We start from the raw sequence: 18039 nt of genomic DNA, 5'->3' as shown, positions 1-18039 counted from the left end.
AAGCCCAGTCCCATACCTGAGGTTTCTGAGGAATCGGAGGAGGAAGCAGAGGCCAAATCAACCTCTATAAAGCAGACAGCAGTGGAGGAACCAAAAATTGATAAAATGATGCCTAATAATATAAACAAAGACTCTAACAAAAGACCAAAAAGTAACAGAGTTGCCTACATTGAATTCCCACCTCCTCCACCATTAGATGCAGATCAAGCAGAGTCAGAGAGTCATCATTATTCCCCTGAGAATGAGGTGGATATGATAGAAGTAAATCTACAAGATGAACATGACAAATGTCAGCTGGCTGAACCAGTGATAAGAGTTCAGCCACCTTCTCCTGTGCCACCTGGAGCAGATGTCAGTGATTCCAGTGATGATGAATCTCTGTACCAACCAGTTCCATTAAAAAAGTATACTTTTAAACTAAAAGAAACTGAAGATGACCAGAAGGAAGCCTCAAAACCTAAATCCCCTGAAAAGAGCGAGAAACAGGAAGAGTTAGGCCATCCTACTTCTGGGATACCCAGTGAGTTTGACATTGGCCTTGATTCACCTCAGAATGATGTAGTGCAAAATGGGAACAATGACCAGTCTGTCACTGAGTGTTCCATAGCAACTACTGCAGAATTCTCTCATGATACAGATGCAACTGAAATTGACTCTCTTGACGGTTATGACTTACAAGATGAAGATGATGGTTTAACTGAGAGTGATTCTAAACTTGCATGTCCTGCTGTAGAAACCAAAAAGGATATTTGGACTACAGAGGGCATCTTAAAGCAGACTGATCGTTGCTTCAGTCAAAGCAAGCTTGAAGTTATTGAGGAGGAAGGAAAGGTAGGCACTGAAGAGGACAAGCCACCTTCAAAAGTTCCAGCTTCTGAAAAGAATTCAGATAAAACTGAACAGAAGTCAGGGGCTCAGTTTTTCACATTAGAAGGCAGGCACCCTGACAGAACTGTGTTTCCTGATACGTATTTCAGTTACAAAGTAGATGAAGAATTTGCAACCCCTTTTAAAACAGTAGCTACCAAAAGTCTAGATTTTGACCCATGGTCCAATAATCGAGGAGATGATGAAGTGTTTGAGACTAAATCCAGGGATGATGAGGCTAAGCCATTTGGTCTGGCAGTGGAAGACCGATCTCAAGCAACAACACCAGATACAACTCCAGCCAGAACTCCAACAGATGAAAGTACTCCAACTAGTGAGCCCAACCCCTTCCCATTTCATGAAGGGAAGATGTTTGAGATGACTCGCAGTGGTGCAATTGACATGAGCAAGAGGGATTTTGTTGAAGAAAGACTCCAATTTTTTCAGATTGGTGAGCATACTTCTGAAGGGAAGCCAGGGGACAAGGGGGAAGGGGATAGTACAGTCACTGCCATCACACAGCCACAGTCAGGGGACAACACTGTAGAAACAAACCTAGAGAGAGGAGTAGAAACATCAGCAGTTGAACATAAGCCCATCATCCAGGCCAGTGGAGATTGCATGGAAGCAACACTTGGTAGTAACTCACTGGAGAAATCATCAACAGCTGTTAACACTTCTAAAGTTGATCCCAGATTGCGTACACCAATTAAAATGGGGATTTCCGCTTCCACCATGACTCTGAAGAAAGATGGCCCTGGAGAAGTAACAGATAAGATAGACACTATGATGCCAAGTTGTCAGGGATTAGAAACTGAAAACATAGCAGTGATTACAAGTTCAGCTACTATCCAGACAAGCTGTAGGCAAACCGAGGCACATGATTTTCCAAAAGATAATTTTAATAACAACAACAATTTGGATTCATCCACTATCCATACAAATAATATTGCCAGTAATGTAGTACTAAAAGAACATTCTGAACCCAAATGTTCCACACAGAAAGCTAATCAAATGAAAAGCACTTCAGGAAAAGGTGCAGGGGCAACGCAAGGACACAAAATAAGAGATAAGCAAAAAGTACTTGGAGAACAGCAAAAGTCAACAGAGTTGGTAGGAAGTAGAGCAAAATCAAAACTTCCCATAAAGGCCAGCTCAGTAAAAGAAGTCTTCCCACTAAGTAATCTTCAAAACAATACAGGGAGTAAAATGAGACGGGCCACTAAACCTGACAAAATAAAGCAAAATGTTTCTGCTCCCTGTCTAGAAGTAAGATCTAAGATTCCAGTAAAAAATACGTATAGGAATAATCTAGCTAGAAAAATTCCAGCAGTGCAAAAGCAAGAGCAGTTAGAAAAAGGAAAAATGAAACAGCTTCCTTCTAAATTACCAATAAAGGTAAGATCTACCTCCATCACAATGACAACGGTTAAAGTAAAAAAAAATCAGCTTAGGGAGGTATGTAAACATTCTATTGAGTATTTTAAGGGAATTAGTGGTGAGACATTAAAACTTGTGGATCGTCTCTCTGATGAAGAAAAAAAGATGCAGTCAGAGGTGTCTGATGATGAAGAAGACAGTACATCAAGAAACGCATCATTATCAGAAGCTACTCAAGTTTACCAGCCTTCCATTACATCGAAGTCTGCTAGAGATATGAGAACAGAGGCAGCATCTTTAAAATCAAAGATTGAAAAGGCCGACAGTGAGAGGAGGAGGAGTAAGAGGACTGGTGAGAATGAAGGCAGTCAGGTTTCTGGAGCTCTCATGGCTCACCTCGTGGAGATCAAGCCTAGTTTGTAAAACTTTCAACTTGTTGATCCTAGTGCATGAACTGTTGTGATTGCTTGTGGAGTGATTTACTGTAGTTCTCATTCTGTCATTGTCATCTGTATGTGCTGTCTTATACTCTTCTTTCTTCCTGTTAAACAAATTCTGTACTGTAGACAGATAGTGATGCATGCTAAAAATATTGTGTAACTCAAAACTTGAAAAATTTTCTTTTGTGATAGCAAAATTAATTTTGTCAAAGTAGAGAAAGTAGGTGTTAATTCAATCCTGGTGTTTTTTGGGGGGTTCTTGAACAACTTGTGTACAGTCCAGTAACTAGGTTGTCAGCATGTTTGGTTTCATTATACTACAACGTCATGTAGCTTGATATTTGGCCTTACGGAGCTGAAAGTATAAATAACAGCTGTGAAAATAAATTATGTATAGGTTATTAGGACACACAATCATTTGAGTAGACAACATGAACACCATCAACTTAGTAAGATTAAAATATTAAATATTATAATAAGCTATTGTCCAGTATTGGAGAACTCTTTACACAATTTTTCTAATCAAGGAATTGTAAATCACAGGTCCACAGAGTCCATGTGAGCGTACCGATATAAGGATGGCAATTGTAGCTGATCACCTGGGACTTAGCTGGACAGGTAAATTTTCATTATGTCAGTACAATCAATCCTGTGATTTTACAGTCATTCCTTTTGCAAATAATCTTTTCTAGTTAGGCTTTACATGTCCTTTACAGTTTAAAGGCCAGGCACCTTCAGGTTCTTTTGAAGTTGTGTGGCATTAATGGTACTGTGCATGTTGTAGGCAGAGCTCTCCATCTCACAAAACTAGAGACTGTATAAACATTTATAAATTTCAATAGAAATGTAATTGAAAATTATAATAACAAATAATTATGCCTTTTATTTAAAATAATTGAAGTCACTTAAATATTAATCTCAAAATGATTGCCTGAAAGCAGAGATGTTAAAGATGTGGCCCAAAGAACCATTTCATGTGGCCCATGGGGCTCTTTCAGGAGCCAGGAGTTCAGTGGAGGTCCCCCTGCCAAATTTCCAGGTAGGGATTCCTGTTGGTGATGCATGTCATTGTTCAGGGGACAATTGACAACTGTCACTGCCAGGTCCAGATCTTTCCTTCAGATCTGGATGGAGAGAGAGGGGGGCATGGTTGAGTTTGACACCTTGCCCTAAAGTGTCGGGTCATGACAGGGTCAAGAGAAAGACCATTGGTTTGGTCCAGACTGACATTCCCTCAGTTCCAGAATTCTGATTTTTCCAGTGTTAAGCACTAGAAGTTTGTATACAACAGCACCTATTAGCCCATAATGTAATTCAGCCCATTACATTAATTTTACTAGTTCTGCAGTTACAAATTGTACATCAATGCAAATCTAATTCCCTCATAAGCTTACAGTTCCATTTGTACTATGTTACATGATTATAGTGTAGGTATACGTGGACACCAAGTACTTGAACATATAAGATTGTAAAAATCAGTGTGGGGTGACTTCTTCAGTGATTTTTTTTTTTTTTTTTTGCATGTGTGATGTATTGCATGTTAGATACAACATCTTACGTAACAGGCCAATTATTACACAGATATGGTATGATTTTTTTCTTTCCAAATTAAAGAATGATACTTTAATACCTGTTGTTGTCATTATCCTATAGATGATCAATTTGTGTTATATTTTTGTTGATGTGAATTCATATGTATAACCTAATGAAGCTGTTACTTTCACAGAATACACAAGATATAAGCCTGACATGATGATTACAATGTGTTTTTACAGCGTGTTTTTTTTTCTTGCTTTATAGAACTGGCAAGGGAACTGAATTTTTCTGTGGATGAAATTAATCAAATACGAGTAGAAAACCCAAACTCGCTGATTGCTCAGAGCTTCATGTTATTAAAAAAATGGGTTACCAGAGATGGGAAAAATGCTACAAGTAAGTTCAGAGCAGTTCTTTTTGTTGTTTATGAATTATACATGACTTCACATATTGTCAGGTCTACAAAGTGCAGTCTGTACATGAATGTGTATATTTTTTGTAATAAGTACTCTCTGCGCATGTCTGTTGAAGTCCAGACTTGGTAGTGGGGTGAAATTCTCCAGAGGACAAATATACCAACCTTTATACCTGCTGGTTTTCACTCCATCTCTCAATATCTGGGGTGGGCTAGTGGTGTTCTGCAGAGATGTAATTCCATCAGCCAATCACTGTCTAGCAAAAGATGCACATTTCTTGTATGGGCTCCCCTACCAAGGCCCATTTCTGATTCACTGAAAAGGCACTGGTTTTATTCTGTTCTGGTTATTTTGTGTTTTATGGGAGAGACCTTTTCTTTCTTTGAGTATCTTATAATATAACCAAAACAACATATGAAATGTAAAGATGGCATGAGAGGGTGTCATGTAGAGAATTGTTTTTACACGAGCAGTAACAAGATTTCACCGTATCTAAATATGATCACATTCCTCATTCATTAGCCGTATACTTAACAATCCTACTGTTTCTACAAGTACAGTGACACTTCTACAGATGTATAAAGCCATGCTAATCTGAAGTCAGGCAGAAGGTAGGGTCTAAGAGGCATGAGCTTTCATAGGCAGCAGCCTACTTTTTCAGGAAAGGACTGGCAGAAAAAAAAGCCCTTTATATAGAAGGAAAAGGGACAGGGACAGGGGCAGGGACTGTTGAGAGAGGTAATAAGTGGGTAGATTAGACTGAGATAAACAAAGTAGTTAAAACCTGGATGGACATTGGAGTTAACAGATGGTCCAGGTAATGGAATAAGAAGTCCTGGACCCTGTTGAGACCATAATTAATACAATCAAGTCTGCATAATCTCTTCTTCTACAATTTCAGATTCAAGTTGGTTTTTAAAGTTCTATTGTTTAAGGATAGCTAGTCTGAGGTCATAGAATCACAAAACAGTAAGGCCAAGATGAACCTCCAGAAGTTGTCAAGTCCAACCCCCTGGGGTAGGGATGACATTACACATAAACCAGTTTAAGTGATCACAAACTGGTTTAAACCTGTAACAGAACATAAGTTCAGTGCACATAAACCAGTTTCAGAATGGCTGAAATTGATTTAAGATAAACCTGGTTGAATGTAGTATCAGACTTAACTGATTTGGGTTAAACCGGTTTATGCAGTCTGTCCCAGACCCCTTCCTGGTTTAAGTTAAACTAGAGTCTTCCAGCACTCTAGCATGCTCTCTAGGCTGGGTGGGGCTGTCTATTCCAGACAGCAGAGCTGGCCCCTCCCCCTTCTCCCTGGCCAGAGCTCCAGCAGAGACTGCAGACACAGCAGGGTCTGCCTGGCTTCCCCCTGCCACACCCACTTGCTGCTCAAGCAGGGATCCCCCCCTCCCATCTTCCACAGCCCCACGGACCTTAGGCATGTGGTATGCTATCTTATGCTGAGAGGTGTCTCTGTGTGTTTCTCCAATTTCATTTGGATAGGCAAACAGGACAGTGTCCATTTAGGGAGCTAATCAACAGGTCAGCTGTTAAGGTCCCTCCTTCCTTCCTTGGAAAAAGCGGTTTCAGAAGAGCTTCAACTAATGAGAGAGACTATTGTTTTGCTGATGGGGTGATAAACACTATTATCAGCCCCCTGTTGACTTGTTCACCTGTCAGTTTGCTGCAGACAGTATAAAGAAGCAGGAAGAGGGAGATTGAAAAGCTCCATATCATCAACCCTCCCCTTGCCTCAGAGTGCTAGCCTGGGGCTGGGGGCTGGCCATACTTCCGCCCCTTGAGCAGCAAGCTGGGAAAAGCCTGGGATGGTGCAGGCAGATGTCCCTAATCAGAGCATCCTGCTGGGGTCTGGCCATGCCCCCCTCAGCTCAGCACTCTGGAAGGGAAGGGAGGGCTGTTCCACTGCAGGCATATGCCTACATTTTTTCAGTCCAGAGGGGATGTCTGTGCAGTTACAAACTGGCTCAGCCTAGGCAGGTTAGACTAACCTGCAAAGATTGAATCAGTTCTGGCTCAGGCTTTTTTAATGTCTACCCCTAGACCTAATCAAGGCAGGATCACCCCTATACAAACCATCCCCTAAGTGCTTTTCATAACCTATTACTAAAACTACACAAACAATCCTGTTGCAAGGCATATAAGATACATTGTTCAAAAACACCAATAACACCTTAATCTGCCACCAGTCAAGCAGGAAGATGAGGGCCTCTCAGTGTCCTGCCACTGCGAAGATTAGAAACACAAGGAATATAGCCAAGGCCCCACTACGGAGGAGGATATAAAAAACCCATGCTGTACATGCCAATCTGATTGCGAGATAAAATTCTTACCTAATTATATATGTATCTGACTCTGAATGGAAAAGCAAGACCCCCTAACCAGGAACTTACAGGTTTTAGTTCCAGCAGTAGCAGGGGAACACTGTAGTCAAAATCCTTAGCTTTGGCTGCTAACAACACCCAATGTTTCTGAGGAAGGTAAAACAATAAATAAATAAATATTTGAAAAACCTTGACATTGTAGCAACTGGAGGAGGAAAAATTCCATCCCAACTCCATGTGACAACCAGCATGGGGAAAACCAAACACCCTACATTCTGCTCTGCAAACAGGGGCAGCAAACATAACTCTACATGCAACATCCCCTAACTGGAGAACAGGGCTTTCTGTAACCCTATTTCCTTCATAAACATTTCCTGCCCCCTTTTATCTTCTTCTGTAGCTAAGCTCATTGGGGAACTCTGCTTCATTCTTCTGCTGCTGATCATGGTTCTCTCTGGACTGCAGAACTTTTTTCTCATGATCTTTCAATGATCCATGGCAGGGAGGGTCTCGTGGGTTTCCAACTATTGCTTTTTACAGCATATCCAGGCATAGCTGCTCCTAAACTATCCCTGAGCAATGTTTATCCAATGTCTTCTTGAAAACGTTCAAAGAAGGAGATTCCACAACTTCCATAAGCAGTCTGTTCTACTGCCTCACTATTCTAACAATGAAGACATTTCTCCTGATATTCATTCAAAACCTAATTTGTTGCAACTTCAAACCATTATTTTGCATCTTACTTTGCAGTGGTGGGGAAGAGGTGTTCTCCTTTAGCTGCATTACACTGCAGACTCAATACATGTCTGATCTGCTAGGACTCTTAGATCCTTCTTTGTAGTGCTGCCATCCAGCCAGTTGTCACCCCTTTTTTTACCTGTGTTTTTTATTATTCTTCCTGACACATAGCACCTTGCATGACAATTTTATCCCATTGGCTTCAGCCCAGCTTTCTAGTATATCAAAGATCTTTCTGAATTATGCTCCTGTCCTCCAGTGTGTTTCATGCCATTTGCAAATTTTCCCAGAAAGCTCTATATTCCAGCATCCAAATAATTAATAAACACATTAACCTCCCTGGGCATTTCATCATTGAGGCCCAGTCCAGTTCAAAGTGTTCTGCCAGAGTCTTTAGTGTGTTCTGGAACTGATGTTGAATTAGAACCCATTCATTCTTTTAGGTAGGGATTTCCCCATCTGGCCAGTGAAGACATTAGAGGAACACTAAGCACGTGATGGTGTATGTGACATTGGTAGAAAAGCAGGTGAATGAGCCCCCAGGTGTGTTGCTGAGTCCAGTGATGATATGGTCTGTGTTGATGAGTGGCAAAACTGACATCTAGGTTTCCCCTATGCTTTTCCTGTTTCCTTCTGTATAGAAGTTTCTGTTTCTGCCATAAGTTGTTGCCTACAGAACTTTGTGCCTCTGCAGTAGCATAACTAGGGCTGAGGGAAGAGGGCACCAGCCCCTGTGCCAACTATGAGAGGGTCTGAGAATCCCATAGCTCCCTGCCCCCTCCCCCGCTCCAGCAGTCTGTCACAGTGCTGTCTTACACTGCCCTGGCCCAGCCATAGTTCAGAGAGCTGGTCAGCACACACTGCACCAAACTATATCTGGGGTGAGTGGGGCAAACAGAATGGTGCTTCTCACCCCCGTCCCCCAGGGAGCCTTTGCCAGAGCAAGCAGCATGCATTGGGGGCACTGGGGACTGGTGAGGGGCAGGGGGAGGGGATCAAATGGGGTACCAGGCCCAGCTGCCAGGGAATCCAGCTCTGAGGCTGCTATTGCCAAAATGAATTCTGCTATAGCAGCAGAGGCAATAGCCCAGGCAAGTAACTTCCTTTCACCTGACCCACATCTCCTCTTACCCCCTGCCATTGGTCAGCATATCCATATCCCTCTCCACCCCCAGCCCAGGAGCTCATTATGCCTCTATCTCTCTGAAACAATTAGTCCCTAAGGTGCCATGATTACTTTCTGAATGACAAATCTAGTAGAAGAATATTTGGTTCCGATAGTAAGAGGATATATTATTTAATCCGTCCATGCCCCCATTATGGACGGACAGATAGACAGACACAGACAGATAGACTAAGCCTTTTATTTATATATATAGAATGATGTGATATAATTAATTATGAAAAAGACTCATATTGAATGGAAATCTCATGTAAGTATGCAGCAGAATGATTTCTTAAGGAAACTAGTCATAGAATCATAGAAGAATCATAGAATCATAGGGCTAGAAGGGACCCTGAAGCATCATCAGGTCCAGCCCCCTGCATGAGTGGGAAAGACATCTGGGGTCAGGTGACCATTCAGTCTTCTCTTGAAGTCCTCTAGGGTAAATGATAGCATACCTTTCCAGATTTAAATTGAGGCAGAAATATGTCTCAGCAACTTTTAATGTATCTAGTATGAATGGGACTGAGAAAAATAATTGGAAAGCTCATAATGGCAGACTTTTTTCTCACATATTTCTATCTTTTTTTTTTCCCAGCTGATGCCTTAACCACTGTATTGACAAAAATTAATCGAATAGATATTGTGACCCTGTTGGAAGGACCAATATTTGATTACGGAAATATTTCAGGCACCAGAAGCTTTGCAGATGAAAATAATGTTTTTCATGATCCTATCGATGGTAATTGAATTCTATGACCATCTTTAATCCAAAGACACATCTACTCATACAAGAAACATACATGAAATATACCTGAAATAAAAAGAGTAAATTAGGAAGGATTCATTTTATTTCATGTTAAGATATTTTCCTTTCCAACATCTTAATTTTGCTACCTGCTTGAACATTTTTACTTTAAGTTTTAAAATCTCACATATGTGATAATCATACAAAAATGTCATATGTACTTGTATAGTATTCTCAATTTTCATTTCATATAAGTTTTACATCTCAAAGTTAAGGGTCTGATCCTTGCAACACAAATAAGCAAAGTTCTTCCCACTAACTTCATTGTAGATAGATGGGGACCAATGTCTTGTTCTCCTTTAATTCACAAATCAAGGATCATATATACACAGATCATACATACAATTAGATACTTGCTTATGTAATAAAAATACATTTTGACTGTAGTTTGTATGATACTTTTCCCCAAATTACCTGAAAAAATATATTAATTGGTTTCATTTCCATAGACAAGACAGTAGGACATTTAAAAAAAGAAATAATTGGGTGTTTGGTAATGGCATATGGTAAAAAGAATTTATGGTTTACCAACGTGTAACTTTTAGACAAATGAATTCCAGTTTTTGATTATTTTCATTTGAAACCCTAAGAAATTGCACAATTTTCTATATTTACAATATCAGCTTAGAAACAAGAGAATGTTTAGTTTTCACATAAGAAAATATCTATTTCACTCATCATATTCAGTGAAAATATATAATAGATTTCACCCTGCAAATATATAATGGAATTATAGAATAAGTTGCATTCATTTTGAGTTAGATAAAAGTCAAGAACTGCAGGATAAATGGAGTTCTGATATATACAACAGAATTGCCATAAGCAAACTGTGGAGATACTAATTACAGTTATTTTTGTTATTAAATGATTGATCTTTTAGATACACTGAGGGCAGGCATTGGCACCTCATCTCTGATTTTGATTTTTGTCAGTCACAAAATATTGTGTAGAGTTCTTTAGATAAGATTTAAATGCTCTTAGATGCAGTTTCTTCCTTTTTTTATTTTATTTATATGTATACTGATGTCTTAAATCTTTTCTCTTTAAATTAAATGAAGATTCTCCAATGTAAAGCACATAATTTCAGCATATCTCCATTATTAAGTAGCATGATTGGTCATTGAATCATTGCATTGCATATATAATTTTCTGTTGACATTTTAAGAAAGTTCCTCTTGAAATGTTGTTTATGACTTTTAATCATAACAGCAAAGTGTTTTAGGAAGGAAATGTGTTTCTCTGCGGTTGCTTTTTTGTCTCTCCTCTCTTCTCTGAACTTGCCTCAAACTTCCTTTCCTCACCACGACCAGACCACGCTTTACCTTTCTCTCAGCTGATTCAAGAAAAAAATCTATAATTCACCTCCCTATGTAGACAGCACTGTCACTTTAACCCCAAGACATTTCTTCCTTTTTTTAGGCTATTGAACCTAATATTTCTTTGCTGGAGTGTACATTTCATTGTCATTTGTTTGTGTATATTCAGTCTAATCCTTGAGAGTGGTTTTTTTTTCTCATGTTTTCATTGCTTATCTTTTCTTTTCTCTCTTTATTTGATCAGTGTTTCTGATTGTACCCATGTCACCAAGATCGCTTCAGTCTCCAAGATCTCCTTACTCACCACAATCCTCTCATCTATATAACTTTACTGTACCTGAAATTTTTATATAAATCTTCCCTTGTGATTTCTGTGTTCTCTAATCCTTTTGTTAACCTGCTTGTTTTTTAGATTTTTTCCTGCTGCATTTGAAAATCTCCTTTACTGTCCTCACTAAGGTTCATTTGTATTCTTTATCCTTAAATCCATTTTATGGTGCAATAATTAAATGGGAGATACAAAGCTCCTAGTACATAGCTATTGCAAGTACTGTGTATTTTTTTTAAACTGAGATATTGAAAATGTGGGCCTGTTCTAGAAAGATATTTGAAGAAATTGGTTGTCCTGCGTTATGAACTACCTATTCCTTGAAATTATGGCCATTATGTTTGCAAGAACTAAAATAATAAAAAAGGAAATATTTATAATCTGGCTATAAAATACTATTTGATATCAAAAGGACAAACAACCCTATCCATTTTATTCATTTGCAGTCTCATAAGGGAATGTGCTATAGCTATAAAATATTAAAATGGCTGCAATTCAAATCATTAAAGGTTTACTGACTATTTTTTCCAAAATAGTCAAAAAGCAGTAGCTGCATTGGGCCAGTCATTTTAGCAACTCTAATTTTTGTTGCATTCATTTAGAACAAACCAGTAAATTACCAAATTTACATTCTTATTTTATCATACATTTTTCATATTTTATATAATTCAGTCATTTTACATGTTTGCTTATTTGTTGCTCCATATTTCATTCCAGTCAGTCCAAATGTACTGTCTTCCTTAGGTTACCCCACCATTCAAGTGGAACTGGAAACTCCCACTGGGTTGCGCTTCGTACCACCCACCCCTTTCCAACAAGATGATTTCTTTAGTAATATCTCTAGTATAGAGTCACCCCTTAGAACTCCTAGTAGACTGAGTGATGTGTTAGTAACTTCACAGGAGAATATAGATGGTACAGTAACAGGACCACCAGTGGTGACTGAAGAAGACACAACACTGGAAGACAGCAAATTCAATTTCTCAGTGCCTAGAGAAGGAACAGTTAAAAATATTTCCACAGGCCAGAGCCAGTTGGAGGACCTTGATGATTATCCTCGGTATCTTGGTATTTATGCTGGAATGACGAAAGATGATAAGTACTCAAAACAAATGCAGGGTGAAGAGCCTAGTCAAAGAGGAGTGAGAATTGAACAGCATGAGAGAGAAAAGTCTGGTACTGATGAGGAGATGACAGAAGAAAAGCTTAAATCGCTATTTGAGGACATTCATCTTGAAGAAGGAGTTGAGTCAGAGGAGATGACAGAAGAAAAAGTATGGGCTATTCTTAAAGATGTTCAGCAAGCAGAACAGGAAATGTCTTCCATTACAGGTTGGCAGAGTGAGCCATCAAGTGTCAATGTTGAGCCACCAACACCAGGACGCAGAATAAGTGGTGAACTACTAGATCGGCTAGATGACAGGTAGGGACCAGCTTATGAATATATATGTCTGGCTTCAGTCAAACGATCTCATGCTATTTTTCACCTCCAGGTGAAAATACATACATTTCTGAATAACTACGGAATTATGGAATTAGTTACATTCATAATTTAGTTTCTTTGTATTGTATTACATTTGTAAGTCAAGAACACAAACAAGTGAGTCCAAGCCCAGAAAAATAGAAGATAAAAAGTAAATACCAACTGTGGTTTGAGTTAGATCATTCTGCTGTATCTTCATCTAGAAGTAGAAGTTTTCACCTTGTGCAGTAGCACAGCCTGGGCCAGTCCTGCATGCTATGTGCAGTGCATGCTAGCCCCAGTGTGGGGCTTAGAAATGAAGCTGGCACATGCTGCATGAGGTGCTCACACCAGAGCAGCCTTGTGCTATGGTTCCAGAGTATGGGGCCTGTGTGTGGGCCCAATCCGCATGGACCCAGGACTCCCTGGATTGACCCCCGTGTCATGTACTGTGTGGAGCATGTGTGCCTGGTCTAGCCCCACACACTGCGTGCAGCAAATGGTGGCCCTAGCCTGGGGCTTACACTATTGACTTGACAGGTGCCAGGCCAACCCTCAGGATCTCAGTATTGCACTGTTAGACAGGAGGGCATGATGCAAGATTATACACACACATACACGCAAACTACACAAACACTCTGTGGGTTCATACACAATTATATGCACATACATAAACACACAAACACACTTTCGTGGCTGTGTGTTAACACTAGGGGGTGTTTTGGGGTAGCTTGGGGTTACTTGAGGTCAAGGTGCCCTGGGGTTACTCGGGGTCTCCTGGTACTGGGGTGGAAGCGAGGAAAAAGCCCGGTGGCAAGGAGGAGACAGCCAGGAAACAGAGAGGCAGAAAGCTGGGAGATGAGGGGGCTGGCAACTGAGAGGCAGAAAGCTGGGAGATCAGGAGGCATATAAGTGGTGGCAAAGAAGAGACAGCTGGGAAACTGAGGCAGGAAGCTGGGAGATTGGAGCTGAAAGAAGGGGCACAAAAGCTAGGAGATGGGGGCTTAAATCTGGGAGATGGGGGCTGGAAATTGAGAGGCAGAAAGCTGGGAGATCAGGGCTGGAAATTGAGGCAGAAAGCTGGGAGATCGGGGCTGGAAATGAGATGGAAAGAACTGAGGAAGAAAGCAGGGAAATCAAGGAGGAGGGTCAGGAGGTCAATAAGACAAAACCCAACTCCGGGTTTCAGGAATATGGTTGAGCAGTTCCACCTCCTTAGCAGCTGGTGAAAGTCTCAAGGAAGGAGGGAATCAAGCTAGGAAGGAAGGAAACAATCCTTTAGATGGCACCCATCCTCCAGTAAATGTCATGGTATCCTTTTGCACCAAGATTACTCCTCTAGTTGGAAGGACCTCACAGGGTAGGAAGAAACAGGTAGCAGTAGTGGCAGATTCAATCATTAGGCATTTAGATAGCTGGATTCATGACATCCAGGAGGACCACATGGTGACTTGCTTGCTGGGTAGCAGATCTTATGAAATGTGCAGATAGGCTGCTACATAGTGCTTTGGAAGTGCCAGTGGTTGTGGTTCATGTGGGTACCAGTGATATGGGAAAGTATAGCAGAGAGGTCCTGGAAGCTAAACTTAGGCTGGTAGGAGGTTGAAGTCCAGGACCACCACCATAGTGGAGTCACAGAGGAAATATGTACTGCAAATCAAAAAAAAATGGAAATCAGAGCAAAAGAAAGCTAGCATGGTTTAATGGCAGAGTTGCAGAGGCAATGAACAGAAAAAGGCTTCTTTCAAAAGGTGACAGTCAAATCCTAATGAGTAAAATAAAAAAGAACACAAACTCTGGTAAACTGTAATAAGACAAACTAAAAATGACTTTGAGGAGAAACTTGTGAGAGACCAAAAAGGTGACAGTAAATGTATTTTTAAGTACATTAGGAGCTGAAGACCACCATGGATTCAGTTGGCCTTTGCATGGTTATGGTGTCAAAAGAGCGCTAGAGGATGATGGAGCCATTTCCGAGAAACTAAATGCATTCTTTGCATCTCTCTTCACTGTAAAAGATGTTATGGAGATTTCCTCACCAGATCCATTCCTCCCTAGGAACAAGTCTAGGGAGCTACCTGAATTGAAGTTTCAGTAGCTGAGGTTGTAGAGGAAATTGATAAACTAAACAATAGCAAATCACCAGGACCTCATGGCATTCACCCTAGGTTCCTGAAGGAGCTCAGATTGGAAATTGCTAAACTCCTAACTGTAGTATGCAACCTATCACTAAAAATAGCCTTGGTGCCAGAGGACTGGAGGGTTGCCAGTGTGCCTCCAATATTTAAAGAGTGCCCTAGTACCAAGTACAGGAATATTAAGTAGCTAATATTGACACAAACTGTATTTACATGTTAATTTTCCTGTTTGTAAAAGGTACAAACTCATTAATATATGCATTTTTGTAACTTACGTATTGTTTAGCCTTTCTGAGAGTGGTTTAAACATTGTTTAATGGTCTATTATTTATCTTTTGTAGCCTGGACCAAAATAGGGATTCTGTTCCCTCATACCTTAAAGGAGAAGCTGGGAAGCTTGAAGCAAATGGAAGCCACACAGAATCAACAACAAATGCAAAGACTAAATCATATGTTCAAGAGTCTGTAAATGGTGTGGGAAAACAGAGCAACAAAGAAACTCTGAAACCAAAACCCCAAAGTTCTGTCTGTGTAGAAAAGCAAACATTACCATCCACAACCCAACAGAAATCTTTGGAAGAGGCCAGCAAACTAGCAGTAGAAGAACCTAAAATATCCATGCCTGTAGGCATGAAGATGAGCTGGACTACATCTGAAGATGGCAAGATGAGACCAAGCATTCAGGAAGAGGAGGGAGCAGTAATGTCTGAACAAAAGGTATAGTATGTTCTGAAATAAATACCCCTCTAATTAAATACAGATTAGTTGCCATAAAGCCTTATAATGAAAGGTATAATAGTTACTAATTTTTCTCCTTTCATCTGTTCTATATCATTCCTTTACTAAAATAAAATAGTGGAAAGTAGTAGTGGAAAGTTGATTCCTCAAGCCGTGACATATCAGAGCAAAGGGTAAAATAGTGTTGGGGGCAACAAGGAGCCAAATTATGACTTCCTAATCTTCTGCCTGCCTGGTCCTAAGGCTCCCCATACCTCCATCCCACTGTGATGTACTAGTAGCTGATGTACTAGTAGCTGGTGTACTAGTAGCTGTGACAAGGATGCTGAATTAGCCAGCTTCACTGGATCTGTGCCCATTGCCAAGTGCAGGTGGGTTCCACTGTTTTTGTGACATCAAAACAAGCAGAGTGGGGCAAAGAATCTCTCTTCCCTCATTTCCAGGAAAATAAATATTTGGTTTCTTACAAAGCTTCCAGATCTCTTCTGGAATTTATTTATGTCCATACTTTTTATACAACAGTGAAGATAAGAGTTGCTTGTATTCTTTCTTCTTTGATCTGAATCACTATTAATTAGTAGTTCATTGCTTAGTCTCATGCATAGCGAGATACCTGAGAAGATGGAAAGGATTTCAGCTACAATGCATCAGAAATAACAGAAAAAAGACACTCATCTGAGTGTAAAAAATAGGTGGAAAATGATGGCAGACAATTATCATGTAAAAATGTGACTTGACATTGAGAATAAAAAGGGCCATTGAGAAAAGGCTACACAATAATGGGATTCAGTTGTTCATCTTTAAGTTATTTCAGATTTTGTTACAGAGTATTCATGGATGTAGTGTGGCTATTTATTGGCTTGTATAGTAGAGGTCAGTGAACAGGTGGACACATCACATACACTTATCATATTTCCATTAACACCCACCCTTCCTGTTGACAAAGTCTTTAGAGAGCCCTCTGGAACATGGCTGAGATGCCTAGGCATGGCAATGCTCAGTCAGCTCCCAGCCTGTTCCATCTTCTAAGAACAGACGCTAGGGATGCTTCTTTCTCAAACCACAGATTCAAATCATTTTCCTATTTTAAATAAAAAGGCAAAGAATCGCTACACCATACTCCCTGTTAGAGTTCTGTAACAGTGTCTTGCCCAAATGGCAAGATTCCAGCTTGACTAAAAAAGGACACTTCAAGCCCTCAGACAATGCCATTCACCAAGGGTAAATCATACCTGACCAACCTGATTGCTTTCTATGATGAGATAACTGGCTCCGTGAATACAAGGAAAGTGGTACCTTGACTTTTGCAAGGTTTTAGATACTGTGTCCCACAGCATTATTGCAAGCAAGCTGAGGAAGTAAAGGTTGGATGAAGGGACTGTAAGGTGGATAGAAAGCTGGCTAGATTTTTGGGCTCAACAGGTGGTCAACAATGGCTCAATGTCTAGCTGGCAGCCAGTATCAAGTGGAGTGCCCCATGGGTCAGTCCTGGGGCTGGTTTTTGTTCATTAACAATCTGGAAGATGGGATGAATTGCAACCTCAGCAAGTTCAAGGATGACACCAAGCTTGGGGGGTGGGGGGGTGTAGTAGATACATTGGAGGGTAGGGCTAAGATTCAGAGTGACCTAAACAAATTGGAGGACTGGACCAAAGCAATTATTATGAGTCTCAACAAGGACAAAGGCAAAGTCCTGTACTTAGGACGCAAGAATCCCATACACTGTTACAGGCTTGGGACCACCTGGCTAAGCAGCAGCTCTGCAGAAAAGAACCTGGAGGTTACAGTGGGCAATAAACTAGATATGAGTCAACAATGTGCCCTTGTTGCCAAGAAGGCTAACAGCATACTGGGCTGCATTAGTAGGTGTGTTGCCAGTAGGTCAAGGGAATTGATTATTCCCCTCTATTCAGCACTGGTGAGGCCACATCTGGAGTACTGTGTCCAGTTTTGCGGCCCTCATTATAGAAAGGATGCGGACAAGTTGGAAAGAATACAGTAGAGAACAACAAAAATGGTGCAGGGGCTGGGGCACATGACTTCTTAGGAGAGGCTGAAGGAGCTGGGTTTATTTAGTTTCGAGAAGAGAAGACTGAGAGGGGATTTGATAGAAGCGTTTAACTACCTGAAGGGTGGTTCGAAAGGGAATGGAGCTAGACTGTTTTCAGTGGTGACAGATGATAGCACAAGGAGCAATGGTCTCAAGTTGCAGTAAGGGAGGTTTAGGTTAGATATTAGGAGAGGGGTTGGCAACCCCTGGCTCGTGTGCTGAGTGTGGCATGCGAGGCCACTTTGCTTGGCACGCCACAGCCAGCCCCAGCTCTGAGTAGCTGCTGCCAGCGCCCGAGGCCCCGCTGCCCCCCGC

General features: G+C 40.7%; 1 protein-coding gene across 28 annotated transcripts in view; it reads left to right on the top strand.

Annotated features, from left to right (window-relative positions):
* The window catches only part of ANK3 (ankyrin 3), a 595175-nt gene that overhangs the window by 551142 nt on the left and 25994 nt on the right, over positions 1-18039 (top strand). For 27 of the 28 annotated variants that reach the window (XM_025202621.1, XM_025202614.1, XM_025202616.1 and 24 more), the window contains 5 exons: positions 3231-3305; positions 4488-4619; positions 9483-9626; positions 12081-12759; positions 15278-15653. In XM_025202621.1, the coding sequence (XP_025058406.1) occupies positions 3231-3305; positions 4488-4619; positions 9483-9626; positions 12081-12759; positions 15278-15653 (1406 nt within the window). The remainder of the gene's footprint in view (positions 1-3230; positions 3306-4487; positions 4620-9482; positions 9627-12080; positions 12760-15277; positions 15654-18039) is intronic. The other variant, XM_025202615.1, reaches the window with a different exon arrangement.

This window comes from Alligator sinensis, unplaced genomic scaffold (genome assembly GCF_000455745.1).
Source record: "Alligator sinensis unplaced genomic scaffold, ASM45574v1 scaffold674_1, whole genome shotgun sequence".
NCBI lineage: Eukaryota > Metazoa > Chordata > Crocodylia > Alligatoridae > Alligator > Alligator sinensis.
Note: the sequence above shows the minus strand (reverse complement) of the source record. Positions and strands in the feature narration are given on the sequence as shown.